The 27,446-nt window shown below is 39.7% G+C and overlaps 1 protein-coding gene across 1 annotated transcript; it reads left to right on the top strand.

Moving 5' to 3' along the window:
• LOC146483157 (integrin alpha-4-like) lies at positions 1 to 27,446 on the top strand. Its single transcript, XM_085106356.1, has 32 exons — positions 1 to 482; positions 3,664 to 3,800; positions 5,517 to 5,641; positions 5,949 to 6,093; positions 6,693 to 6,800; positions 7,176 to 7,256; positions 7,873 to 7,917; positions 8,039 to 8,082; positions 8,743 to 8,814; positions 9,409 to 9,461; positions 10,169 to 10,250; positions 11,393 to 11,504; positions 12,370 to 12,464; positions 13,441 to 13,531; positions 13,693 to 13,738; positions 14,296 to 14,403; positions 14,503 to 14,558; positions 15,824 to 16,008; positions 16,853 to 16,981; positions 17,951 to 18,030; positions 18,706 to 18,865; positions 20,210 to 20,302; positions 20,946 to 21,016; positions 21,422 to 21,505; positions 22,341 to 22,449; positions 22,869 to 22,982; positions 23,441 to 23,491; positions 23,995 to 24,063; positions 24,530 to 24,643; positions 24,879 to 24,974; positions 25,646 to 25,771; positions 26,411 to 27,446. The coding sequence occupies exons 1-32, from the start codon at positions 313 to 315 to the stop codon at positions 26,480 to 26,482; spliced, it is 3,123 nt and encodes a 1,040-aa protein (XP_084962482.1). The 5' UTR covers positions 1 to 312; the 3' UTR covers positions 26,483 to 27,446.

Genomic DNA, 27,446 nt, shown 5'->3' with positions numbered 1-27,446 from the left:
ACTTATTCTCTTCGTTTCACGAAGTGAAGTTTAAGCAAGACGAGCCTCAGAGCACCGAGCAGCCATTAACCTAAAGGTCTGAATCCGCCAATGAATAACGTTTGTGCCTGACCCCTCTGTTAAATAAACGATTGAGCCTACTCAAATATTTAGGCGAGCCAAACTTATTGTTATCAGTAATTCCGCCGGAATTGTGACACTTGTGACGTCACATGTAGATAACCAAAACTCAAGTTCCGCGAAAGTATCTTTCAGATTCATGCAAGTTTGACACGGCAGGATAAACTTCGTAAATTTAACCGTCATTTTACCATGGAAAGCAAAGCTGTATTAATCGTTCTGCATTATTTGTTAATCTTTACGCTTGGAACTGTGTCTGGTTTTAATTTGGACACCGAATGGCCTAATATATACGATGGACCGCCTCAGAGCGAACTGTTTGGGTATTCTGTGGCCACTCATTCGTACGGAGGGAGACGATGGTAAGAATTTTAATGCTTTAATTGTAGTTAAAAATGTATGTTAAATCGTCGGAGCTTTGGCGAAAGCTGGTCAAATGAAATTTTCCACCGTCTGGCATGTTGCCCCTTGATTCATTAATACTCGGTTTGTATTTCTAAAGATATTGGTTGTCTGTGTATTTGACATTTCCGCTTGGACGAATTCGTTTTAAGAAAGTATCTATCTCGGGGTGTAAGTTTAAAAACCTCAGTCATCCCTTTCTACTCAACCTGTTCGAGTCAAACCTTGAATCTCTCGATTATTCCGAGCAGTTCTTTCCTGTGATGCTGTTTATTTTGCTGTACAAGGTGGTTCTAAGTTTTGAGTCTATGGATAAAATCCTAAAGTGTGACCATTCAAATGAAAGCTACTGAGCAGTATTTTCCTGAGGTGCCGTTCGTTCTGAAGGCACAACGTGGTTCTAATTTTTGCGTCTTCTGATAATTAAACTCCTAAAGTTCGACCTCCAGTGCTGTTAATTTTTCAAATTTTCGTGAATTCAAGTATGTATTAGCAAAGAAAATGACAAATGCTTTCTTTAGCGTGTAAAGAGGATTACGGCTTGCTAAACGACAAATTAATCTAGACACCTCCGGTAAGCAGTCCTTTGTGTCTTTGTTTATTCTAACAATTGTAATAGTTTACATAAGCATATATCTCTTGAAATTATAATGGGGTTCCCCCTTTTTTGCTGACAAAATATCAATGGCAGAGAGGAACTGAAATTTTGCCGGTGGTAGCGAACACAACAATCAGCTGAAGCAGTTTCGTGACTTCGTAATTTTAGTCCTGTACAACGCAAAAGCGATTAGTGCTTAAACGATTATTTGGCCTCGGCAAATGTTTCTGGCCGTTTGTTCTTTTGGAAGGGGTTTCTTTTATTTTAAACCGGTACATTATCTTTCCCTTCTCGACTTCTCTCCAATTAAAAACTGATTTTTGAAAAATTTTTCGACTTCCATTCGTCGCCTCGAATTAATATTTCGTCTGGTTTCGGTCAGTAACTTCCGTAATCCGATGATCTCCGAAACCAATTTGCATTATCTTCTAAAGTCGCTGGTTCGTGTTCAAGTTTGGGAATGCTCTGAAGCACTCGGTACAGAAACCTTGTAAGGTAAAAACTGATCGTCATTCGTTCAGTTGTCAGCTATCGACAACCCCGGAAGTACCGTATTTTGTACGGTTTCAGGCAAAAAAAGGCTTGCTATGTGACAAGGCGTTAACACGCACTTCAGCTTGAACTGATAATAAAAATGCGATTTGTGTCGGTCACATCTGCAGACTCGAGATAGAAAAAACCTTTTGCGGCAAAGTAGAAAACAGCCCAGGAAAATATTGATAGCTCTTGCTTAATGGATTGGGACTTGACGATTTCATCTGGCTCCAAAGTATTAAAAGGAAACGTATTGTTTGACAGCTTTTTAATTCTATTTTGAACTGTTTACATTCAGTTACATCACCTTGGGTACTCAAATTACCAAGAATAAGATACTTTTTTATACAATCACGGCGTATCGATTACGTAAAGGGAAAATTTAATCACTGTCAGGCGGTATTTGCGCTTGCGTGCGGGAAGTACCACCTTTATCAAGGGTTGTCGGGAATCTCGAATCATCGAAGTCAGAGTTGGACTTCGCGTTGGACTATCATAAAAACACAAAAAATAAAATACTTCGTTATTTTCGAGAGCGCCCTCTCATTCATTCGTTCTTTAGCTTGTCACGTCACGCACTCGCCCCCCCCCCCCTTCCCCCACGAACGAAAGGAGCGGGGGGGGGGGGGGTGGGGGGTATAACTAATTTGAAAGAAACCAGTCTGGGCGTGACTCGAGCTTTATTTATTTCAGTAGAGCGGTATCATGCATGGCATTTATTTTTTGCTTTGTTTCTTCACGTGCAACCCTAATTAAATAATACCGTGACAGCAGACTGGAGCTCGAGTTATAAGAGGCAGCCGTTTTAAGTAAGGCTACCCATTCGGCAAGTGTCCCAGTAATTAATTTTCTGCCGAAGAGTATATTTTGACCACCGTTCAGTTTGACACTCCGCGGAAGGAACAAGATATAAGTTTTCGGAAGCTGCACAGCCGAGAAATACGCCAATTGATATTTTTTTATGCCTAGTTTTCTTCAACCGCCCACACACAGGGCCAAGCCCCATAAGTAGGGCGATGATGGCGAGGGGGAGATTAACGGGGGCGGTCACGTTCACCGGTATTATTTTTCGTTTTAATGTGTTTTTTCTTTTAATTTCTTGCTTCCCATGTCATATTTATAAAATCTCCCCCCTCCAACAAACATCAACAACACTAACAATAACAAACAACCAAACAACAACAATAATAACAAATACAATAACAATAACAATAACAATAACAATAACAATAATAATAATAATAATAATAATAATAATAATAATAATGATAATAATAATAATAATAATTTTGTTTTCTCAAAAGTCTCAAAAATTATTATTATTTTTTTCACTTAATAGTCAGCGGGCTACGCATACACGCCCCCCGTAATACTATTTTATTTGTAAATGGCATATGGACGTTTTTTACTACTATAATAATAATAATAATAATAATAATAATAATAATAATAATAATAATAATAATAATAATAATCGAGTATCTCGAGTTCCTGCAGGGCTTGTAAACTATTAATATCTATTTCAAACTGGCTGATGAAATCGAGTGGAGCGGACGTGTCCACTTTCAAATTGCTATCTCAAAACTGAGAGAACTTTAAAGAAGGTTTGAAAGACGCCCAAGTAGCAGCGACACAAATTGTTTGTCCTCCATCTTGATTTTTCACTCGGGAAAACGCATAGACTGGACTAGATCTATGACATCATCGTATTCGAAAAATCTCCATTTTCGTCCGTCCACACGAAAACGATAGGCTGGCGTTTTGAAAAAACTCTACTCTAAGGAACGTTTTCGAAAACCTTAGATTTTGGCACCCGAAAACGTCGTTTACGTGTAGACGGAAGTCAGAGGCTAAAACGGAGAGAAAAAAGAATCGCCGTTTTCAAAAATATCCGGATGCGTGCGGACGGGGCCTTAGTCTTTGTGACGGATTGTTGGCGAACTCTACAGAAAACCACGCGCATTCTTGATTTAAAAACACTTTAAATAAATTGAGATTTCTCCTTGCAGGCTGCTGGTTGGTGCACCTTTGAGTAATATTACGCCATCTTTTCTATCCGAGCCACTTGTGAAGTATGGAAGCGTGTTCAAGTGTGAATACAAGCCTGGTTCAAACGACTGCACAGAAATTCTGTTGGATTACCAAGGTAAGTCAATTAATAGCTGAGTATCATGAAAAAATCTCTGGCAAAAGTAATAACATCAAGATAATAGACCTTTATCACACGGTGGCCATGTTGAGTCTCAGGAGAATAAGAAGCTTTGTTTTTGCATGGCAAGCCTCGGCCACACGCGAATTCAGTGCGAGGCTTGCGGTGCGTAAACAAAGCTTTTTATTCCTCCGAGACTCAACATGGCCGCCGAGTGATAAGGTTCTATGGCACAAAATGTTGATAACACGGTGAACCAATCAGAATGCGGAGCCAAAACAAAGAGCTGCTTCCGCGCTAAGAGCGGGAAATCCTTTTAAGGCTCGTTTAGAGTGGTTTCAACATTTGCTTCAACATACGGTCAACACTTTGTTGAACCAAATGTCGGGGGCGTTTGAATAGGTCGTTCAACTTTGTTGAAAGTGTGTTGAATCAAATTTAACTTGGTTTAAACTTTCATTCAGCAACGATTCAACCTTTCCTCTTCTCTCGAAAACGTTGAATAGCGTTGAAGCCGTTTGAACACTCCGTGCAACATTTCTCCAACATTTGCCTGACATCCGTTTAAGTTGAAACCGTTTAAGGACGGTGCCTACTATTGTTACTGCGCATACGTTCTGCGCATCTCGAGATACTCGGGTTTCCTATGGGTAGTGCTCACTAATACGGGAATATGTTTGCGCGGTTTAAAACTATGCGGAGAAAGCGGAACTTAGCAAGTACTCTTGGTATCCAAAAAGAAAATTTGAGGTAACCATGCATTTTTCAGAGATAATTAAGCTTCTATTTAGGAAAAACTGCCATACATTGCTTTATATTTTGGCGCTTTTTGAAAATATTGTTGCTTAATTATCTCTGAAAAATGCGTGGTTACCCCCAATTTTCTTTTTGGATTTCAATAGCCCTTGCTAAGATCTGCTTTTCCTGTATAGTCATAAACCGCACAAAAATACTTCTGTATTAGTAGGCACCGTCCTTAAACGAGCCTTAAGAAAACACGCAACTGATACGAAGCAGCTTGCAACTAGTGAAAAGCGCGGGAAAACATTCAACCAATCAAAACGCAGGAGAATACTCGTTCGAAGAACGTGATGGCAGTGCAAAGCGCGGGAAAACTTGCTGAACGTGCAACCATTGAAAAGCGCGAAAAACGTGGAGCCAATGCCAAGCGCGAGAAACTGTACAACCAGCGTCGCGAAACTTGGGAAAACAAATGACTACCAAGGCAAAGAGCGGACTGACCAAAGAACAAACATCCAAAAAGCCAAAACAAAGTTTGGTTTCTCCTGATCGGTAAACAAACAAACAAAAAGCGAAAGAAAATACCTGAGCTTTTGCGCTCAGTTGCATGGAATTAATATATAGACACAAGTGTTTTACTGGAAAATACACCACTCGTGAAATTCATACGAAACTTGAGGATGTTGATGACGTCATTTCCAACCTATTTACGGTTGTTTGTGCAAACAGTCCGAAAAAAAAATGGCGAGCAATAGATTTGTCTATATAATAAAAAGAAAATACTCGGTGTCTGTAAGATACGAATTTTATTTTCTCGCGTTGAAAACAATATTTTTCTCACTCGCTGCGCCCGTTCGTAAAATATTGTCTTTACCACTCGAAAATAAAATTTGACATATCTTTGCACCGCCGTGTAATATCCTCTTTTTATCGAAATATTAACTCATTAAATTTAATTCTGTACTGATACAGCTGTAAACAAGGCACCACTATACCTACCAAATGGAACCCAAGTAGCACTTGTTGAAACAGAAAAGAAAACCGAACAATGGCTTGGAGCAACCTTGTTTAGCACTGGGGAAGACGGAAACGTAGCGGCAAGTTAATTATTTTTTGGTTTATTTATCCATTTGTCTGTTTTTTACCGTTCACATTTACGTGACGTCACACTTTAGGACTCTATAGCCTTTTATCACACGGCGGTCATGTTGAATCTCAGAAGAATAAAAAGTTTTGTTTTTGCACGGCAAGCCTCGCACCGAATTCGCGTCTGGCCGAGGTTTGCCGTGCAAAAACAAAGCTTTTATTCTCCCGAGATTCAACATGACCGCCGAGTGATAAAGGTATTGAAAACCACACAATGACCGAATAATTTATATATCGATTGAATGGCAACTTCAACAGACATGCGCACCAAGATATACCATCGCACGGCCCACAGTCGACAAGTCTGTAGTTAACCATCAATACCTTTCCATAATTGGAAGGTGTTTCCAAATAAGAAGAGATCTGCAAGGGAATCAAGGACCAGTTGTTTCTCCGTGTGCAGGTAAGATTTAAGGGCGCTTTTCATTTCTCAGAAATGAGTGCTCAGACCCATTGAAAAGAAATAAGTGAGTCATTTTGAAGGTATGGTACATTCATAAATTGGTATGGGCCACTTTGAAGAAGTTAAAAGACCGAAATTTTTTACATAACCATTCCTTAAAACTGGCACACTCATCTAGCCTCCTAGCCACGCAGCCATTTTTTGGCTTTGTCACGGAAAGCTCCCACCGCCAAGTTACGGCTGTTTGGGAGGTTGGCAATGACCAGTAAGGGCGGGGGGCCATTTCTGACACAAGTGCTCCAAGCTTTTAAAACTTTTTTCGTCATATAAGGTAGCTTTCCAGCAAAATGGAGATTCGCGTGATCTTGGAGTGACAAATGGCGAAGGTGTGAATAGCTGCGAGCCGAAAGGCGCTTAGAAATCGCGCAATCAGTTATTATTGCGCATGGCGCTTATGGCTCACCACTCTACTTCAAATAAAATAAAACGGCTGTTTCTAGTTTATCCAGCCTGGTAAACCACTAGGATTTTAAAAGAGTTGAATGTCACCTTAATGCTTCCCTCTGTTTACATCTGACATTTAGTGCGTTTTTCTTTAGGCAAAATGGGACACAAGTCTGGGAACTGTTTGGCAGGAATGGGGGCTGAGTACACGGTAGATGGCTATGATTTGCTCATGGGAATCCCAGGGATCAGAATTTTGCGAGGTAAATATATTAGAGTGGTTTCCAATTGAGTGTCTCAAAAAACCAAAGTAATTGCTCTGACCAATCGTAATAGATCAACCAGAATTCGAAGCAAATACGTGTAACCTGCGCCAAGCGCGGGAAAACGCGTGCGGCCAAAACACGATTGGTTTTGGTTTGGATTCCCATTGGTTAAGAAAGTGGCGCGAGTTTTGTTAACCAATCACAGAACGTAGTAATGCAAAACCAAAGCAATCGCAAAATTACTTTCGACACTCAATTAAAAAGCGCTCTATATTCTGTCGATGGAAATAAGTATTCAACTTCTCGTTGCGAGTACCTTTATAACAAGAACATCTTGAATGCGTGAGTTGATTTTAATTCTGTCTTCATTAGGTGGTGTGACTGCATATGACTTGGAAGAGAAGAAGTCAATAATTTCTCCAAATGTTTCGCTGGGAGCCGATGCGTATATGGGTAAAAATAAATAGAAACGTAGTGTAGATCAAGCATCATTTTCACCCTAGATACGTATACCTTACTATAGGAAATGAACGCTTGTGCTAATTAAGATATTCGAAATTAACGCGAATTGAAGGAAAAATTACTTCCCAATAAAGGAAATTAACGCGAAAGAGGAAGCTGGCTCATCTCACTTCCTTCCCAGATAATCATGCAAGGAGGCTGCGACTACAATTGTCTGGTGCTGTTGTTTGGTAGTTGATATGTCAATCACCACCGATAAACAAATAGATGAGAGGGTTACGTGCTTAAGAAATTGTGGTGCTGCGTCGGTAGGGGGGGGGGGGGGGGGTAGAAACCGTAAAGATATTCGAGTGCTAACATTCGTCACTTAAAAACCCTGTGCAAAAGCTGCTACATCACAGTAATTAATTGTCTTCGATTGCTTTCTACTTTCAACTCGGTGTTAAAATCGTTCCCAAAGTTTTTAGTTGCCGGCTCTATTGGTTGATTGCCAGCAGGCGTATGCGCTAATGCACCCTTGCGTCCAAAACAAGATGTGATATAGCATACAACGGCTCTTTAATTGTAGTACATTCTAATGAGATTTTGATGTTATAATTTTATTTAGGTTATGCCGTTTCAAGTGGCCATTTCTTGAGCACAAAAACTACACGTTAGTATTATCCTGTTACGTATTTTTTGTTGAATCAGTTTAAAACTTTCTTACTGAATCAGAGAAGCATAGCGTGATCACTTCACATGCTCAACTTTGTCCTGTTTTATTCTTCTCATAGAGTTTGTTGGAGGCGCTCCAAGAGATAACAATTTAGAAGGAAAAGTGAGTTTTTCCTACGATCTCTCTTTTTTGGTTGAAATGCTTCCCTGTTAAGACCTGTTAACTCACATTACGATTCAATGATGTAATGTTTCAAAAACGAGTTGGAGTGTTTTATCGATTTTAGACCCGACAAAACACGTGCTGCGAGTTTTTTGAACGGCTTCAAAAACATTCCTGGAAATGTGTGTGTCAATAGAGTTCACAACAATTATGCTTTTGTGAACGTTGAAAATTAGCATACGAGAAAAACACCGCATACTAATGAGGAGTGTTTTTTTTAGCTGATAAAACACCGCATACAAATAAGGAGGAGGTTTATCGATATAAAGTCACTGCACGTGATGTATTATCGACCATTTGATAGGTCAATGGGCTTATGAATTATTAATGAGTTTTTGAAGGATCAGAGAATTAGCTCTGCAGTGTTTGTTAAAGTGCTAAAGTGAAGCCATGAATTTCCCACTGAGCGTTAACCCTAGTAAGGAAATGGGAGATCACACGAGGCAAAGAAAGGGGCTTCTTCTTATCATCAGCTCGTAGTTCCTCCAATAAGGGGCCCTGTTTGAAATATCGAAATTTCGGTGATGGGGGTAGGGGAAATGTGTCGTAATATATTATAAAGTTTACCTCTGTTAACCACCTTTACACTTTTGGTCACAGGTTCTTATGTATTCAATGGAAAATTCTGCGATTAAAGTAACGTCAGAGATAACTCGACCTCAGGGTATCAACGTGAGTAAAAGTTATAATCTACTAAAAGATCGACAGCTGTGTTTTCTTAGAAGATAACTTACAGTTGTTCTAAAGAAATCAGATGACCGGCTTTGCCATAGTTATTAAAAAGCTATGGTTATGAAGCCAGAGAAAATTCGTTAATTTGTTATGTTTTTGTTCGCATTTTTAGCCTTGCCCGTGTACAAACTCCGATAGATTTTAACATGCGTTGGAGCAACAGACCAATAGAAACGCCCTGTTAAGATGTTCAGCTATACCGTGAACGTTACAACAAAGGACTGTACACGGTTGCGGCCCTTCTAACATAAATTGAAGCACCTGTTATCAACTTTGAAGGTGACAAGGTTTCGTAACCAGTCCTTCAAACCGATACCTATCACTGGCAATCCGATATTTATCACTGCCCGTAAAGTCAGTGATAAATCGACGTGCTTAACGATCCTAATCTACTGGAAAAATTAATAATCTTTGTGCTTTTTTGTACGCTTTTGCAATACTTTTTACAAAAATTGTTGTGATAAGAAAGCCTGTTGCTGCTTGGTGCTGCATAAAGTTATTTTTAATTGAATTTGCTCTATTTTCTCTCTTAAGGTTGGAAGTTACTTTGGAAGCGCACTTTGCGTTGTTGATCTCAACAATGATGTGTAAGTACAAGTTTGTTTCCCTTCAAACGTTAACGTTAATCGTTCCTTAGGACTGAAAAGTCCGGTTAGCGATTAACTCGTCTGCTGATAATCTTTGCTTGATTTCAATTCTTACTATTATGATCAGTATTATTGGCCAAGATTCATATTCGGTGTCTGCCACTTCCAAGTCAGTGGATGAAATATCAAAATCAGACCATTTAATGAATGGGGTCTTCAACACTTCTTTCCGGCACTACTGTTGAAAATGGGAAACAATTACCAGCCAGATTTGATCTTGTACGCTATTGAGGCCACCGACTGGTTAAAAATGACATTAGTTTTGATTGAATTTGAGAGCTTATTGTACGGCTGATACAGGTAAAGTTGTCTGAACATTCTGTTTTCAATACACATTGGGCCAGTTATTTAAACAAAGTCTAACTTAGGCCGCGGCTTAAGGCAATCAGTGGGCCCCAAATCTGTTTAAAAGTGGTTTATTTTAAGTGTATAAATACTTTTCTAGTCTGGGATGCAAGCCTTCTTGTTACAGTCAACAGCAGACAAAGCTTAGATATGACTGTTGGCAAAATGAAAAATGGCTTAGAACGTGGTTTTGTTTAACACCGTCTAAACTGTCTTTTAATAACTGACCCATTATGTTTCGCGCGCAATGCATTTTACGCATACTAAACTCAAATAGTGCAAACGCTGTTTCATTTTCTCAGGTACTCAGATTTACTGGTAGGCGCTCCACGGGCCCTTAATTGGGATGAAGGAAGAGTATTTGTTTATGTTAACAACAGAAAGGTAAGTTACGGACTGAATACAGCGAATATAATAAAACGTTTTCAATAGATACATGGCAATCACTCCATCCATTTCTCGGTCAAAGTCCTGTAAACCGGTATTTTGGTCTGTTTTTTTTTTTTACCCCATTCCATCAGTAAATCGGCCAATTAGCTAGTCCACCCGACTTTCCGAGTCAGTCAGTCAGTCAATCAGTCAGTCGGTCAGTCAGTCAGTCAGTCAGTCAGTCAGTCAGTCAGTCAGTCAGTCAGTCAGTCAGTCAGTCAGTCGGTCAGTTAGTCAGTCAGTCAGTCAGTCAGTCAGTCAGTCAGTCAGCCAGTCAGCCAGTCAGTCAGTCAGTCAGTCAGTCAGTCAGTCAGTCAGTCAGTCAGTCAGCCAGTCAGCCAGTCAGTCAGTCAGTCAGTCAGTCAGTCAGTCAGTCAGTCAGTCAGTCGGTCAACCAGCCAGCCAGCCAGTCAGTCAGTCAGTTACTCAGGCAGGCAGTCGGTCAGTCGGTTGGGCAATTGGGCGGTTGGGCGGTCAGTCAGTCGGTCAGCAAGTCAGTCGGTCAGCCGGTCAGTCAGTCGGTCAGCCGTTCAGTCGGTCGGTCGTTCGGACAGTCAGTCAGTCAGTCAGTCAGACAGTCAGTCGGTCAACCAGCCAGCCAGCCAGTCAGTCAGTCAGTCAGTCAGTCGGTCAACCAGCCAGCCAGTCAGTCAATCAGTCAGTCAGTCAGTCAGCCAGCCAGCCAGTCAGTCAGTCAGCCAGTCCGTCGGTCGGTCGGTCGGTCGGTCAGCCAGTCGGTCGGTCGGTCGGTCGGTCGGTCAGTCGGTCAGTCAGTCGGTCAGCCAATCGGTCAGTCGGTCGGTCGGTCGGTCAGTCAGTCCATCCGTCCTCACTTCAGGTCGAATGGCTCGTCAGTTTCCCAGTTCGTCAGACTAGCCAGCTTCAGTGACTCAGTCGTGTCGTCCATACGTTCAAACCGATTTCTTGGATAAATCGAAAAATCAAACCATGGATATGATTAATTAGATAGGATAGATAGATTTGCTTATTCTGAGTCTGAATTACAAGTGGAGTCAGCTATGCCGATACATATGCATGTACGATTATAAATCAAAATGGCTCACAATTTAAAAACATTTCTTTTAATTGCCTTTTAGGGAGCTCTTGATCTGCAAGACTCGTTTGGTTTAAAAGGAGACAACATACCGTACGCGCAGTTCGGAAGAGCGATAGCAAAAGTTGGTGATCTGAACAAAGATGGCTTCCAAGGTACTGTCTAATCAGAGAACACTCGTGTTCACTTAAAGTCGTACATTAGGAACACCAAACGAGGACATTTAAGAAAACTACTTCAAATGCCGTTTTCATCGTTCGAAGATCTTTTTCGGGCATTTAAAAGGATTTTTACTAAAAGGTGTGCACCAGAGACAATAAACGAGGAAATTTAAAGAAAACTACTTCAAATAGCACAGTGTTATTTTTTGGGATCCGTCTTTAGCTTTGAATCCTTAAGTTGTAGAACATTTTAGAGAACAAAACTCCCTTTAGAGTTTTAGAGCACCCGATAGGTGCGGGGGACGGTATGAAATCGACTCTTAGTGGTGGCATTTGAAGGCAAACGAACAAATTCCATTTGAGTTTTAGCTCTTTAAAGTGTCCCCTTTAAGTGAAAAAATTGATTCGAGAAAACAGCGCTAAAAATTCGAGATTTCAGTTTATTTCAAAATTCTTGGTATAGTTTAATAGCCCGCTCTATAAGCTTTAATTTGATATAGGGGTTTAGGTATCTATACTTTAAACCGGACGCGCTACATCGCTTGGACGCGAGACACCTCTAAAGGTATACGGTAACCTTAATATGTGACAATGCAATTGAACACAATTAAAGGACCCTAGTCAGCCCCCGCCGTTTTCGATGCCATCGAAATTATTGATATTGCATGGTGAAGCGAAATCTTATTGCTTTACTGTAAGTTGTGTTCCTGAAAGTATGTTTCATTATCTTTAGTAGTTTCACAGTGATTTCGTTCATTTCGACATGCTCCGAATAAAATATAATAGCCAAACTCTCGCATATAAACAAAAGCAAAGGTGTGGCTGACTAAGGCCCTTTAACCTTCTGTTTCATTAACAGATGTAGCAATTGGAGCACCCTTTGAAGGCGAAGGCAGTGGATCCGTGTATATCTACCACGGCTTTGACAAAGGAATCAACCCCAGCTATAAACAGGTAACGATGTACCTACAATTTTATACTCTCGATTGTTGCTCCTGTATCACTTAAAGGTCTGCACACACTAGGCGACAAGTCGCTGTAACAAATCACCTGGGCCCAGTTGTTCAAAGCCCGATTAAGCTAATCCTGGATTAACGTGAACTTTGATTCGAGTTTAATTACTTATCGGTAACGATTCTTCCAATAGATTTTTGCCCCTCAGTTTTGGCTTGGACGTTTCTTTACCTTAGTAAGCTTGAAATAAGGCTTTAAAACCACTTTTGAAGAGCGAGATGAAAACCTCCATTAACTTTTAATCCTAGATTAGCGTTAATCGGCTTTCGAACAACCCGGCCCTGGTGTGACATGGTGAATTTTGGTGAAAATTATTGTCGCGGCGACAGAATTTTGTCGCTGCGATCAGTCGCACGAATTTAAACTGGTTTGAATTGGTGCGACTGATGTCAGCGACAAAATGAGTGAAAGCAGCGTTGTTTTGGCAGCAGTACACACGGAGCGACTTGTCACCACGACGTGTCGCAGCGACTTGTCGCCCATGTCGCAGCGTTTTTGTCGCCTAGTATGTCCAGACCTTAACACTTTTTGACTGTTGTGTATTTGCGGTAAGGAAAATACACTCATTTTTTTCTTATAAGAAAGTCTAATTTTTGGGCTGAGACTGAACATTTTTTTTTTGCAATTTGAACCTGAAAACGTTCTTAAGATGTTCGTCAGTTACCTGTTATGGTATTTCCATAAATCAATGTACATGTGGGACGAGGAACCTTTCAAAGAGACTGTTATTTGCTATAATGTGTACTTCAAGTGTTGTTTGAGAGCAAGTCAAAGCTTGATTTTTGCTCCTAATAGGTTGAAAGAGTGGCGTGATAAAGTTGTCATTAGCTAACGACAGAGCATAGCAAAGCAAACTAAAGCAAGAATGAGTTACAGACATGTCTCTAGTCTGATTTTTCTTATTTTGCACACGCAGAAAATCCAAGGATCTTTCGTGGACCCAGGTCTGAGGTTGTTTGGTTCGGCTATCAGTGGTACTGTTGACATGGATGGTAATGACTATCCAGGTAGGCTGAACTGATTGACATACGGCCGTATAAAACTGAAATTGCGCCCTTGGTTTTGAATGCAGTCTCACTGAGTCAAACGTCCAAAGCGCACTGAGATTAAAAAAAACATAGCTTTTTTAATTTGAGGTAAGTGTTTTTAAATTTGTTTTGTTTTATAGATATCGCAGTGGGTGCATATGGATCGAACAAAGCAGTGCTCTTAAGGTGACCAATTATAGATGATCCGGGAAGCTTTAAGTTATGTTTGCGCGCTTGTAGACACTTGTGAAAGTTTTCTTGGAAAAGTTTAAGTGGCCCTTACTCATACAAAGTTATTGCGTGAGAAAAATCTCAAACAGGTGCAAACATTTGACACTCACCCCATTTAGCGCATTTCAATTAATGAGCCGTTGAACCTTTGTCTATGGAGGAGAAATTTCCACTCTTTGAATATTGAATTACAAAGTCATATGACTTAACATCAATATCACAGTGTGACAGAAATCTTTCCGAAGAATTTGGTCACACATCTTTTGTAAAGCGCTCTAACCAATCAGGAAAAAGTAATACTTTCTTAACCAATCAGGAATAAATAAAACTTTTCCCGCGCATTTTCAAGCGTTTGGCACCTGTTTCCCTTTTCTACGTGGGCTGCATTTTGTGGTTAGTTTTTTGCGTTTCTTTTAGTTTCATTCGTGCTTCTTGTGATTAGTCAGATACACGTAAACTAGCTGCTTAGTGGTTTTTCAGATAATAACTCGCTGTTCACCTCTGATTTTCAGGACTCGTTCGATAGTAAATGTTGAAGGTAAAATCCATCTTAGCAGAAATCAGATTGTCATCGAAAGCAACGACAGTTTGTGTCGCTTGGACGGGCAACAACACAAATGGTACGTTATGAACAATATATTTATACTGGAAAATTTTTTAAATACTTAAATATGTCTTTACGTTTCCTGATTGAGAGATTTTATGTTTTTTCATTCTAGTCTGAACCTATCTGTCTGCTTTACAAACAAAGACAAAGCTATGCAAAGTCAAGGAGGTAATTTAAGAAGATTTTATATGTACATATTTTGATGCTAAGCTTATTTATTTTGTGTTACTGTAAAACTGTCTGAAGCCTGGAAATTTATACGTTGTACTGCAGTCAACTTCAATGTTTAAAATTCAAGCACAGGAAAAACTTAAAGTTTGAATTTTAACCTTTAGGGAATCCTATACTGAAACGATGACGGCGACAGCAACAATAACGCTTCAAAAACAATCTCTCGGCACGTGCGTTGTTCCTTTTAGAACATTCTTTATAATAACCGCTACAATAATTCTAAAAAGCTTTAAAATACTAAACAATGTGTGGAATTTATTTCCTAATTGAAGCTTTATTATCTCTGAAAAATACATGATTACCCCCAATTTTCTTTTTGGATTTTAATAACACTTGCTGAGATTTTCTTTTCCTGCATAGTCATAAACCGCGCAAAAATACCTTTGAATAGGAGCCGAATGAGTAGCACCGTCCTCAAGAAATCAGGATTTCTAGGATGCGTAGAACGTATGCGCAGTAACAAAAAAAGACACCGTCCTTAATATGAACAAAAGAAAAACAATATACTTGGTTATCGACAATAGACCCTTCTCCAAAATGACAGCCGAAAATTCAAATAAGTTAAAATTAAAAACGTATACCAGCACTAGAAAGAGCACTTTTACTATAGTAACCCTGCAAAGTTTCAGCATATCAGGTGTAATATCAGCTGAGAAAATGTAAGTTGCAAAATGAAAAATTTACAGACGTTTGTATGACTGGGGGTATGACGTATACCCCCAGTCATACAAACGTCCGTAAATTTGTCGAATTTCATCTTACATTTCCTAAGCTGATATAGCGCCTAATATGTTGAAACTTTGCAAGGTTACTAAAGTAAAGGTGCTCAGTTCCAGTGCTGGTATCAGTTTTTCATTCAGTTCAATTTTAACTCATTAAAATCTGTTGCCGCCATTTTGGAGAAGGGTCTATTAACCTTTTGGATGCAGGGGACCACACGACGCACAAATAAACTGTTCTGAATACGTTTCGTTGCCGGATCTCTTGTAGTAGAAATGCACGTGCCAGACGTCACTTTACGTGTAAATAAACCAAACTGATTGCAGGGCTGGCACTTCGGGTTGAAATATTGGCCCAAATAAATAAGCCCTTTGCCGTAGTGTCAGCCCTGCAATTAGTTTGGTCTATTAACCCCCAGCAGATGAGCTTTTATCGCCATTTGATCCTCTGTGCCTTATTGTTGTTTTGCATTCTACTTGTAGGGTTGGAGATATCGTACACCATAGACTTGGACAGAACAAAAGGCGACAGCGGGTCGGATTCTTTTCGCCGCATGTTCTTTGTAGATGACATAACAAAGAATAGAGTTTTCAAGATAAGCGGCGTTTACAATTTAACGAAATTAGGAGGACTGTATTGTTCTTCACCCAGGACTGTGTATCTTAAGGTACGTCATGTGTCCTACATTGAATTGTCGTATAGCTTATATTTAACTGTATGGAAATGTTTTTAGATAGATAAATCATTCATAAGGTTCTTGCCTTTGTCGGGTGCGTTTTCCACGATTAGCGCTTGTTAGCTAAATCATACAGTCAAATAATTTATACTACAGTGGTTAATAGAAAATGCGGTATATAAATGCATTACCATTACCATTAATTCCCCTTGACAGAAATTACTTCGAGTTTGCTCTTCTCAATCGATAGTCTTATTTGGGTTTGTTGTAGATTGGGCAGAAAGACCTCTTCGTTCTTGGTTTAAGGATTCTAAAATGAAAGTATCTCCGGCCCCATCCACACAAATGCGTTTTCAAAAATATCCGTTTTCATCGCGGCGAAAACGAAGCAAAATATTTTTATCCACACTAGCGTTTTTGTATCGTTTTCACATGTCCACACTAAAACGCTCGAAAAAGAAGAAAACGACTGGGACCTGGGATTGCGCATGTGTTTACCATCCGCCATCTTGGATAGATGCTCCGATTTGGACTGGAACCGATGGCATGTGACGCTTTATACGTCACCGTTTTCAAAAGTCTCCGTTTTCACCTGTCCACACTAGAAACAAAGCGTTTTCAAAACGATGAGTTTTCAAACGTCTCCAGTTTTGAAACCGTTTTCGAAAGTCTCCGTTTTCATCGGCGTTTTCGGGCGTTTTAGCGTGGACGATAGGCGAAAACGTATCAAAAGGTATGCGTTTTCAAACGAAAACGCATTAGTGTGGATGGGTCCTAAATTTACCACACTTTCGAAAGATGTAAATTCCTTACTCGTGAAAGTTTCTTCTTTCAGGAAAAAGACGAACTTACTGATGTAGCTTCTTCGCTGTCATTTGATCTCAGCTTTGGATTAATGAAGTCTTGTGACAGAGATCTGTGTCCCGTCTTAAACAGTTCTACTCGAGCAACGCATTCAACAAAGGTACGGCTTTTCAAATTACAACTTTAAAATTAAGGACGGTATTTACTAGGCCAATCCCAGCTGTCACTTAGAGCGGTTTCCAATTGAGTGTCGCAAAACCAAAACCAAAGTAATTACTCTGGCCAATCGCAACAGATGTAAACAACACAAAGAGCCAATCGGAATTCGAATCAAATACATATAACTGGCACCAAGCGCGGGAAAACGCGTGCGGCCAAAACACGATTGGTTTTGGTTTGGATTTCCATTGGTTGAGAAAGTGGCGCGAGTTTTGTTAACCAATCACAGAGCGCAGTAATGCAAAACCAAAGCAAACGCGAAATTACTTTCGGCAGTCAATTGAAAACCACTCTATGTGCATGTTAATGGCCACAGAATGATCACTGACTCCCGTCTGAGGTTGAACTGCCTGGTGATGACTACGGGCACCGTTCCCATTTGTCAGAACTGGCCGGCCTAACTGGCCAGTCTGTAAATCGAAATGTGTCATTTTGAAGGGATGCTGCTGCAAAATCTTGAAAAATAATCACGCCGATTTTGGTACGCGTTATTTTGGAGTAATTCGAAGGACTAGGATAAAACTTATCCTTCAAATTGGTACATTCTGTTTACAAGCTAACCGGTCTGGCCAGCCGGCTCTGACAAATGGAAAGCGCTTCTACGTTAACGTTATATGCTTAATTCCGGTTGAACCAGATGTTCACAAGTGAAAAGCATTCTAACTAAACAAACCGTTGTTTCCGTTGTTTAAAAACTGTGATCCCTTTATTAGACACAGAGAATATTCTCTATCATTTCTATTCTAAGTAATGCGTACATCCAAATCAGTGTCAAATACTCCCTTCCTTTAAAGAAATGATAACAGGCAAGGATTTCACCAGAATGGTCCCACAGAATGGACTTTAATTGTATGTGAATAAAGGTCTTTATATTGCACTTTTATGCCAAGTCTGAAATTATTTTTGCTAGGCTTTCTTCATGAAAAGATGCAAGGATCGCCAAGTGTGTGTACCTGATTTAGCTGTCGATGGAAAAGTGATTTTAGTTGGGTGAGTAGAAAAAATAATAGAGCAGTAGCGGGATCGATAAATACCACTTGCGCGCGTGCGCTCTTTGCGTTGGTTGGACAAACACAGCCACAAGCTTAAGACACAAGTTGCCAGACAAAAATCCGCCATTCAATGCAGTCTTGCGTGCAAATTTACACTTGATCAAACTAAACGCCCCTGCCAACCGACTCGGAACGAACCTTGCTTTTGCGACTCCGTTTGGCCATGGTATTAGGGAGCTTTAGCAACATCGACGGCGACGGCAGCGAAAACGTCACTATTGAAATGAATTCGCGCTTTTTCAAACGTCGTCGTGATTATTCCAACTCGCTTTAAATGTCAAATGAAGGTGAAATTTCCTGGAGTTGAATTCTTGGAGTCCACACCCAGGTTTAGAAAAAGAAAGAAAAATTCGTTGTCGTGTGTTTACGTCCTCCATAAAACGTCTCATCAGGGCATTTCACGTCCTAGTCGTACAGTGACGGCAAAGAAATGTACACAAGAAGTGTAATGCACGTGCATAGTTGTTGTCTTGGTTGTTGCCGCCGTCCTCGTCCTTGCTAAAGCTCCCTATTATCTGAAGAAACGACCTATCCAGTTTTGCTTTCTGGCCGGGATAACACCTACCCGAAGCCCTTTTTCTAAGTTCTCTGATTGGTGTTTTATTTTGAATAGGTATGACCGTCATCAAAAAGATAGCCAACATTTACTGATCGGTCTCGTAAAGACACTGATTTTACAGCTCAACATCTCAAACAAGGCCAACGACTACGCGTACTACTCCAAGCTTGTGATCAAATATCCCAGGTCACTAAGCTATCTTCGAACAGATGATGTAAGTTGACTTAAAGACGATTTATGCATTAATTACATATAAATAGTCTGGAAACAACTTTCCGAATGCGCGTTTTGATTGAATTGAACCTAGTTTCCATATATGAGAATGATGTATTAATCAGTAAATGACACAGGCAAACTCGGAAAAAAATCCGAGTGCTCCTATCAGGAGTCGAACCTAAGACCTTCCGAATACTAGTTCGGATGCTCTACCACTGAGCTACAGGAGACTCGTGGGAGCTAAGGCCATTAAACTAGGTTCATGGGACAAACATCCTGCATACTGCTAGGATTGGAATGTCAATGTGTGGCAATATGAGCTATGGAAATAGTTTCCATATAGTCGCCAACGGTTTGCGATGGCTAGATCGCAAGCATGTTGCGTAAGTGGAACCAACTTTCACGTTGACTCCCGACGAGTCGACGATGATTGCAAATAAAACGCAAGAGATAGAAAATGTTTTATCTTAACATCTTGTTTGCGACGATTTGCAGCGTAACCACCAGAAAAAACGATATGATAATACAATCCAAGTAATTTACGATCAATCGCCGACGATTTTTGAACACGTGACACATTCTAACGAATCATGACCAAGATTTTTATTTTCGTGCCCTTTTTACGACGTGACGAAATCAGGCTTGGCCAACTCACTTTTTATCATAGAAAAGATAGTGCGTAGAGTAATATAGCCAATCAGGTTACAGCATTCGTAATACAACGCCAGTAGCCTTATAGTTAACTAGGCATGGTCAAAACTTAGTCGACTATCGCCAATCGAAAAAACAAAAAACAAAAACGGAAGCATGCAACCTCACATTCCCAAACCCATAGACCTCTGGCGTGACGGTGCAACCATGAGCAAAATAGAAGAGCTCTGGGAGCCGACAAAGGCGATCTAATTATTGTAGAGAGCTGAATGACTATAATTGTAAAAGGCAATACCTTGGTGATTTTAACAAAAATATCAAAAGAAGAATTTACTCTCAAGGATGCGTTCGCCTTTCAAGAATGTATGGAAGCTGTTTGCTCTTGGTTCAAAAAATGGTACATAATTTATGGCAAGGTAAGGGTGGCTACATGGAGGGTTAGGGTTATGTGGGTGACTATATGGTACCTTACCATGAATTACTTGCCCAAAAAGTGGTAAATACTACCATATGGTAACCATGGTAGTGGCATGAACGGGACGAAATTTCTTGGTAGGCATTTTCCGGGATCTTCTCGCTGGCCTTTCAATTTTTTAGAGAAAAGTTTAGTCCAAATACTACCCCTGATATCACCATGCATGATTTACTAAAATTAATTCATGTGTCTTTTTATTTTATCACAACCTTATAGTGCAAACAGGACCTCAATCCACAGAATGACACTCAGTCTCAGTTCTCTCTCTCCTGCGAAGTTGGAGGGATAGCTTTTCCAGGATTCAGCAATGTGAATAGCTTTTCTTTGTTATTTTTTAAGCCTCATTATAAATCTATCTTCTTTAGTTTATTCCATAGAGCGGTTTTCAATTGAGTGTCGTAGGTAATTTCGCGTTTCCTTTGGTTTTGCATTACTTATCTGTGATTGGTTAACAAAACTCGCGTCACTTTTTTAACCAATAGGAATCCAAACCAAAACCAATCGTGTTTTCGCCGTACGCATTTCCCCGCGCTTGGCGATGTATTTGCTTCAAATTCTGATTGGCTCGATGTGTTGTTTACATCTGTTGTGATTGGCCAGAGTAATTACTCTGGTTTTGGTTTTACGACACTCAATTGGAAACCGCTCTCTAATGTAATAATATTACGCAGGTGTTAAACTCTCTGGAAAAAAAAACCAAGCAAACAATTAACAAACAAACGCAAACAAACAAAAAAAAAAAAAAGTCCGACCAGGCACACAACAAGTTTATGCCCTTTGAATGGATTTTCCTCCTGTTCTGTTACCGAGAGATTTTCCAACACGTAAATGAAGTCGAATCTTGTGTTTATAGCCATTTCCTCCACTCCTTGCTCGTCAAACTCTCTGAAATTTCTTGAGTACTGCAAAACTTGTTAATGTTAACTAATTTTATCCTTTTTTTGTCTCCCAGCAAGTTTTAAACCTGAAGTTCTCAACAGCTTCAGTGGAGGAAGATTTTACCATCATTGTCACAGCGGAGAGGTGAGTTAATTTCTTCATTTTCCACGTTTAAGATTTCGTCTATTCTACAGACTAAAATGTTTAGAAATACTTAACACAGAAAAAAACTGCCCCACGGCGGAATTGAAGTGCTGCTCAAAGCTTGAATAGAAACGCATCAAGAATTCGTCTACAGACTAAAAAGTTAAAACTACCTAATATAATACCAAAGGAAAGTATTACATGTATGACCACCCTTTCGGACTTCATCTTGCAGTTTTTGAAATAAGTATTGCTAAAGAGTAGCCGCCAAAATTGTCCAAGTTGTTTAAGAATGTTACTACTCTTTCCTGAAAATTGAACACTATTGGTATCCTGATACAGCAGCTCTCCTCTATTTAGAAAATGGAATTTCTTTTTTGACAAGATTTTGCAATTGTTTTGCAGTCAAGACACAGACGCTAACGAAAAAGATAACACAAAAGATTTTCCTGTGACCGTGAAGTACGAGGCAGATTTAGTGGTCAAAGGGTACGTATCACAAAATAAAATAGTTTTTGTCAAATTGTTTTAACACACGAAGCTTATTAAACGTGCGACACGTACTTTTAAGTAATATCTACGTATTTTCATGAAACCCGACCAGAAAACCAATCTAAAGTTTCAAGTGAATTTGGGTCAACCTCGTTCCCAGGGTCGAGGTAGTGAGAGGACCTGGGAAAGAGGTTGAATTTGGGTTGGTTTTTTGAGTTCTGATTGGCTAATGCATTCCCATGCAAATAATGACATTTGAAATCATTTTCCATTTCATAAGTTATAACTTGACCGTCAAGCTCACATCCTCTCAGCTAGTTAAATTTCTGTTCCACACTGTAATTTTCAGAGTAAAGATTTCACTTAGTTTTGCAGGCACATCTGTAACATTTTCACGTTTAGAAAAGTGAGAGTAAACCCCTCACAACAACAACAACAACAACAACAATTTATTTACAAATTCAGATTATATAAGGGGTTTGTCCCTAAAATAGCCACAAAGCTAGTCGAGGCGGGACAACACGAGCACGATAACAAAATGGAAAAGCGGTTAAGGTGTCAAAACGCGGCTACGAGTTAATTTTTGGCCCTAACTGTAAAAAGACAAAAAGACAAAAAGCAAATAATAATATAAAAAAAAAAAAAAAAACAGAAAAAGAGCGAAAAGCAAACAAACAGGAACGAAACCAAGACAACACCCGGGCACGTGAGCGAGAAAAATCCTCGCCCAAGACTCGCGTGCATCACTCTTTCTTGTTACTAGAGTGTTTGTTTTTGATGTTCGGTCGTTCCATATGTGTAAATCAATCATATGTATTTATCTTGTGTACAGTTATTCAAGGCCAGATCAAGTCATTTACTCTGGGTCCGTGAAACAGAAGGAGGAAGTTGAAGAGTTAAAAGAAGAAGAGATTGGACCCGAGATTGTTCAAACCATTAAGGTAAACCTTTTCGATGTAACACCACTCTAAACAACAAAAACAACAACAGCAACAAAAACAACAACAAAAACAAGCGATTCAGTATGTATCGAAAAAACATTAGGATCATTAGGTTTGCAAAAACGGTAAATTGAGATTATTTTTTCTGGTAGTCATAGACAATTCATCGGATTAAAAAAGGACTTCAGTCAAGTCATAGGAATTATAGACTTTATCCTTAGTTTAATTTCACTCTGTTTTGAATACCGTAATTGTCTCTGTAGATCCAAAGGCTGGTTATTCAAATAAAAGTTCTACAATAACAAATTTCAGTCACGTTGGTTTTATAAGTCGTTGCAAATTTGAATACGATTTTTTTCTAATTTCGATCGTGCGAAAGAACAAAGATTGCTGACAGCGTTATGATTTTTGCGTTTTAGGTTAGTAATGAGGGTCCAAGCGTCGTGGACGGATCGCAACTGACAATCACTGTGCCTAAACTGCTAAAGAAGAATGATCCAGAGAGCTTCCTTATATATCTGCTACAAGTTGAGGTGAGTCATCCGGGAAATAGTCGCTTTACTTTAATCATCCCTAAATTCCGAAGAACACAGAACTCTACTTAAAACTGCGTTAAATTTTAGAAACGTTTAGTGTCCTGGTCTCCTATTTAGAGCCAAACTTCCAGACTTGGACCATTCTTTTACTTCATTTTTGAGGACATGACATGACATGATATCTTTATTTGAATAGGGTAGCACCTTCAGCTAATTTACAATGAAATTACTGTTATCAACGGTGGCCCTATCTACAAATAATATCATATGCTAAAAAATCAATAAAGGGGGCAGACAGGAAAGCGAAGTGGGGTGCTACCAAACCTTCATTCTTTCGCCATTCTGATAGTCTGCGCAACTCTCAAGAAAAAGGACATAAAGGGCATTTAAAACTGAATAATTTTCAAGTGAGTTTACTTGTTACAATGTTAACCGTTATAATGTTCTTTCCGTAGGTTATTGGTTCCGGCAGCTGTAATGCTGTTGTAAATCCTCTCAATATTGAGGTAAGCTGTTAAATAGACTGTTAAACAGAGGTTTGACCCAAAAGTTTGAATCATTAATTTGACGAACGAAAGCTACCGAGGAGGGCTTATTGCGTTCGACGTAAGAGAACGCATACTATTCGTGTCGTTTCTTTCTGGATGCTCTTCGATTTCAGGGTTTGGGCGCCATCTTGAACTGGCTGACCCCTCGCCTCGATTTCATGCGGGAGCTTTGAATCGCGCTGGCTAAGTGAAGTCCCGCGGGTTGGCTCGCTTCGGTCTGGGTGCCATGAGATCGAACGCACTTTATTAATCCATGATTGTTACTAGTTGTAATTATGTTTCTTATGGCTTACAGCTTGAGCTGGTTTTATCTTTTGAATGCACTACTGTGAAGGAATTCCTAAGCTATTTACATGAATGACTTTTTTCCTGTTAAGCTGTCTATTCTAGTAACTTCTTTTTTGTGTAAGATGATTCTGTGAAAAAAAATGTTACTAACTTCATTCACTCCTCTTTTACAGTCAACGGTAGCAAACGAGTCAGTTGTTGTCCAAAATGTTAAGAGAGACAGGCGTGACGTCTTGTCACCGGTAGGTGTGAAAAGAGCATGCGCATGTTCCCTTCGTTTCAACTTCGCAAGCATTCTTTAAAAGCTGTCTCCGGAGGCGTTTGTTTCGTCTCTTCTGGAGCGAAAATGGACTTAGAAAACGAACATTTCAAAAGTTAAATCTAAATTGCTCATTCTGTCCCAAGGAATTGTTTGACTGGAATGGTATTCTAACGATTCTAAAATGAGAATTCGTGACAAAAAATAAATAAATAAATAAATAAAATAAACACGCACCAGAAAGTCATTCTAAGTATTTTCAGTTTAGAATGGTTCCCAAAAAACGTGTCCTTCGCTCACCGCGTAAAGGCGTCGGGCATGCGCAGAGGTAGCAAATGTTTCTCAAACGCGGGTTCTCGTTGTAACCCTTTTCTTGATGTGTAGACCAACATTTTGTGATTGGTGGTTATCCCACTTATTTAACAGCCGCTGACAATCTTGTTTTATAGGACTGCAGTCAGGCAGTGTGCCAAACTTTTGAGTGTAGCCTGGGCCGGCTGAGGCAGGGCGACAAAGTAGAAATCAAACTGACGTCACGACTGTGGAAAAACACTCTCCTTAAGGTAGGGAATATTTCCATTGTAAAGGATAATCCGTTTTTTTTGTCCCATTGCACTGTCATCTTCCCTCTTGGAACAGTTGCTGCTGAGGTTTGTTCCCTTCAGAGAGAAGAGGGAAGGGAGGGAGGGAGGGAGAGAGGGAGGGGAAGAACAGGAGGGAGGGGAGGGAGGGAGGAACAGCTGAAGCATCAACATTCAGTGTCAGTTAATTAAGTGTTTGCTGTTTGTTTGGTTTCAGCTCGATAAGCCAGTGATAGTGGAACTTGAGACAATTGCACAAGTGCGTCCTCCTTCTAAAGTCATGCAACCTGACAAAGAAAATGACATCGCGACGGTATGGTGTCATTGTTCGCGTTTCGTTTATTAGTTAAGGGCATCAAACTTGAACCCAGTAGTTAGTGACAGACGATTAATAATTTCGCGACTTCACTGACCAATTATTTGAATAACTATAGTTCAGTAGAGCGGTTTTCAATTGAGTGTTGTAAAACCAAAACCAAAGTAATTTCTCTGGAAAATCACAACAGAAGTAAACAGCACAATCCGATCAGCCGATCAGAACTCGAAGCAAATACATGTAACCTGCGTCAAGCGTGGAAAAACGCGTGCAACCAAGCACGATTAATTTTTCTTTGTCTTCCTATTGGTTGAGAAAATGGCGCGAAATTTGCCAACCAATCATAGAGTCTAGTAAAGCAAAACCAAAGTAAACGCGAAATTACTTTAGACACTTAATTGAAAACCACTCCAAGTCTAATACTTAAATAAGTATAGCTCAACATCTATAGTTCAATTACTAGCCTGGGTTTAATTTCTCCAGCTGCTCAATAACCTTACCAGAGAATGAATGCCATTATCTGATAAAATCCAATCCGCTTAACTCTCAGGTTGTTAAAACGCCAGACAATACCGCCATCAACTGTCCCTCTTAGGACAAAACTCACCCGGAAGATCATACTTTACCGACTTATAACATCAGTAACTTAACACATTTGTATCCCACAGATTTTACTGACAGCCAAGCCTGCAAGGAGGGGTGAAAAGAGCAAATCGATCCCGTGGTGGGTCTACTTGGTATCCGCTCTCGGTGGTATTCTCTTGCTCGCTGGAGCGATCCTTGTCTTATATAAGGTTAGTATTTTGTATATATTAATTCATAATTATTTCGTTTTTCTATACTATTAGAGGAAATAGTTTTGCGGTTAAAATTAAAACATTGCGCCTATCGAAAATTGGCTTAAAAAAGTTGTGCGACGCCTCTCTTTTATCCAATCAAAACAGTCGTTAAGTTTCATCTAATCAGGAACAAAACCAATCGTGACTTGGCGTCCCAACGTTTTCCCGCGCTTTGGCACCCGTTGCATATCTTCCACGCGCCACAGGCCACTTTACAGTGGTTGCATGTTTTCCCGCGCTTTCCACCAGTTGCATGTTTTCCCGCGTTTTGCATGTTTCCATGGACTGCGCACCGGTTGCATGTTTTCCCGCGTTTTGCATGTTTTACAACGCTGCGCACTGATTGCATTTTTTATTTGCTTGCTTTGATTTCGATCCAATCAATTGCAGTTGAGTTTCCTGTGATTGTCATTGCCCCAACGTGATAACTCTGATTATGGTTTTAGAGGCAGTCACATTAGTTTTCCTTCTTGCTTCTGTGGAGTTCTAGATGGAAGAAAAAAAACCCGCCTTTTGCTCATGACAAATCAACATTCATCAACGGAGCAGAAATATTAAGCTCATATGTTTAACCACTTCTACTTTTTCTTACAGCTTGGATTTTTCAAAAGGAAGAAAGATTTAAACGCCACTGAAGAGGAAGCAACTCCCATGAACAAAGCTTAAATAGACTCAAACCATACAAAAAATCCAGGATTTCGTCAACGATAACAAAATATGTTCAGTTTCTCAGGACCAAACATGCGATAAGAAGCTTGGTTGATAACAGGTTTTTGGAAATCGCGCTCAAAGGACTGAACGCTTTATTATCTTAACGGTCGCGGTTTTAATTTACTTAACTGACAACTTGCAGCTCGCCTAAATGATAATTTGCTGTCTCGCAAGCCTGTTCCAGCCTTAGTCGTGTCAGCTAACGTGAATAATTTGATGTGACCCATTTCGGGACTCTTTAAACAGAGAGACTTATTTTAGTTCATACAAATTTTTCTAGTGCCGCAGAAACATTTTATGAAACAGCTTGCTGAAGTAAAACAGTTATCCTGCCAAAGGAACTTTGCTCTTGCAAATTGCTTGTGCATGTAGCCAGGGACCTTTTTTAAAGTATAGTTTGCTTGAAATATTCTACTGAAAAGGAAGCCGATGGCATCAAACAGACTATTTTTCTATTTATTCCGTACCATTCGATAGCTTCAAGTAATTAATTTATATGCTTAATTACCAAACAAATGATTTAGAAATACATGAAACAAGAAATATGAGTGATAGGAACCGACGTTTCGGTGCATCTTGCGCCTTTTTACAAACCGCTTTTTATCATTAATTATGTAGCCTTGATAATGGCGCAAGATGCACCGAAACGTCGGTCCCTATCACTCATATTTCTTGTTTCATGAATTACCAAACAGGTTTGAGTTTGACACGTATCTGAAAGAGCCAGACTTAAGTTTTTTTTCGTCAGAGCAAAGTGCGTTTTTGGGGAGTAAATATCTTCCTCACATATTAAGAAAAGATGTAATTATGATAAGCTGTCAAGCTGCGTATTTATTTTTTAATTAACTTTTGATCAATTCTTACTTATATGTTTCATAGGAAAACTTATACTGTAAATAAATTATCTTTTTATGAAGGA

The sequence above is a fragment of the Pavona decussata genome, unplaced genomic scaffold, assembly GCF_977016875.1.
Source record: "Pavona decussata unplaced genomic scaffold, jaPavDecu1.1 SCAFFOLD_40, whole genome shotgun sequence".
Lineage (NCBI taxonomy): Eukaryota > Metazoa > Cnidaria > Anthozoa > Scleractinia > Agariciidae > Pavona > Pavona decussata.
The sequence above is the reverse complement of the archived record's forward strand: the minus strand, read 5'-3'. Positions and strand labels throughout refer to the sequence as shown.

What these genes read in the sequence shown, in the direction of transcription:
- LOC146483157 (XM_085106356.1), top strand. Translation starts at nt 313, where the DNA reads ATGGAAAGCAAAGCTGTATTAATCGTTCTGCATTATTTGTTAATCTTT. An exon ending in GCTATCTTCGAACAGATGAT is followed by an intron (nt 18,866 to 20,209) that starts GTAAGTTGACTT and finishes ACAACCTTATAG; the next exon opens with TGCAAACAGGACCTCAATCC. An exon ending in AGATTGTTCAAACCATTAAG is followed by an intron (nt 22,450 to 22,868) that starts GTAAACCTTTTC and finishes TTTGCGTTTTAG; the next exon opens with GTTAGTAATGAGGGTCCAAG.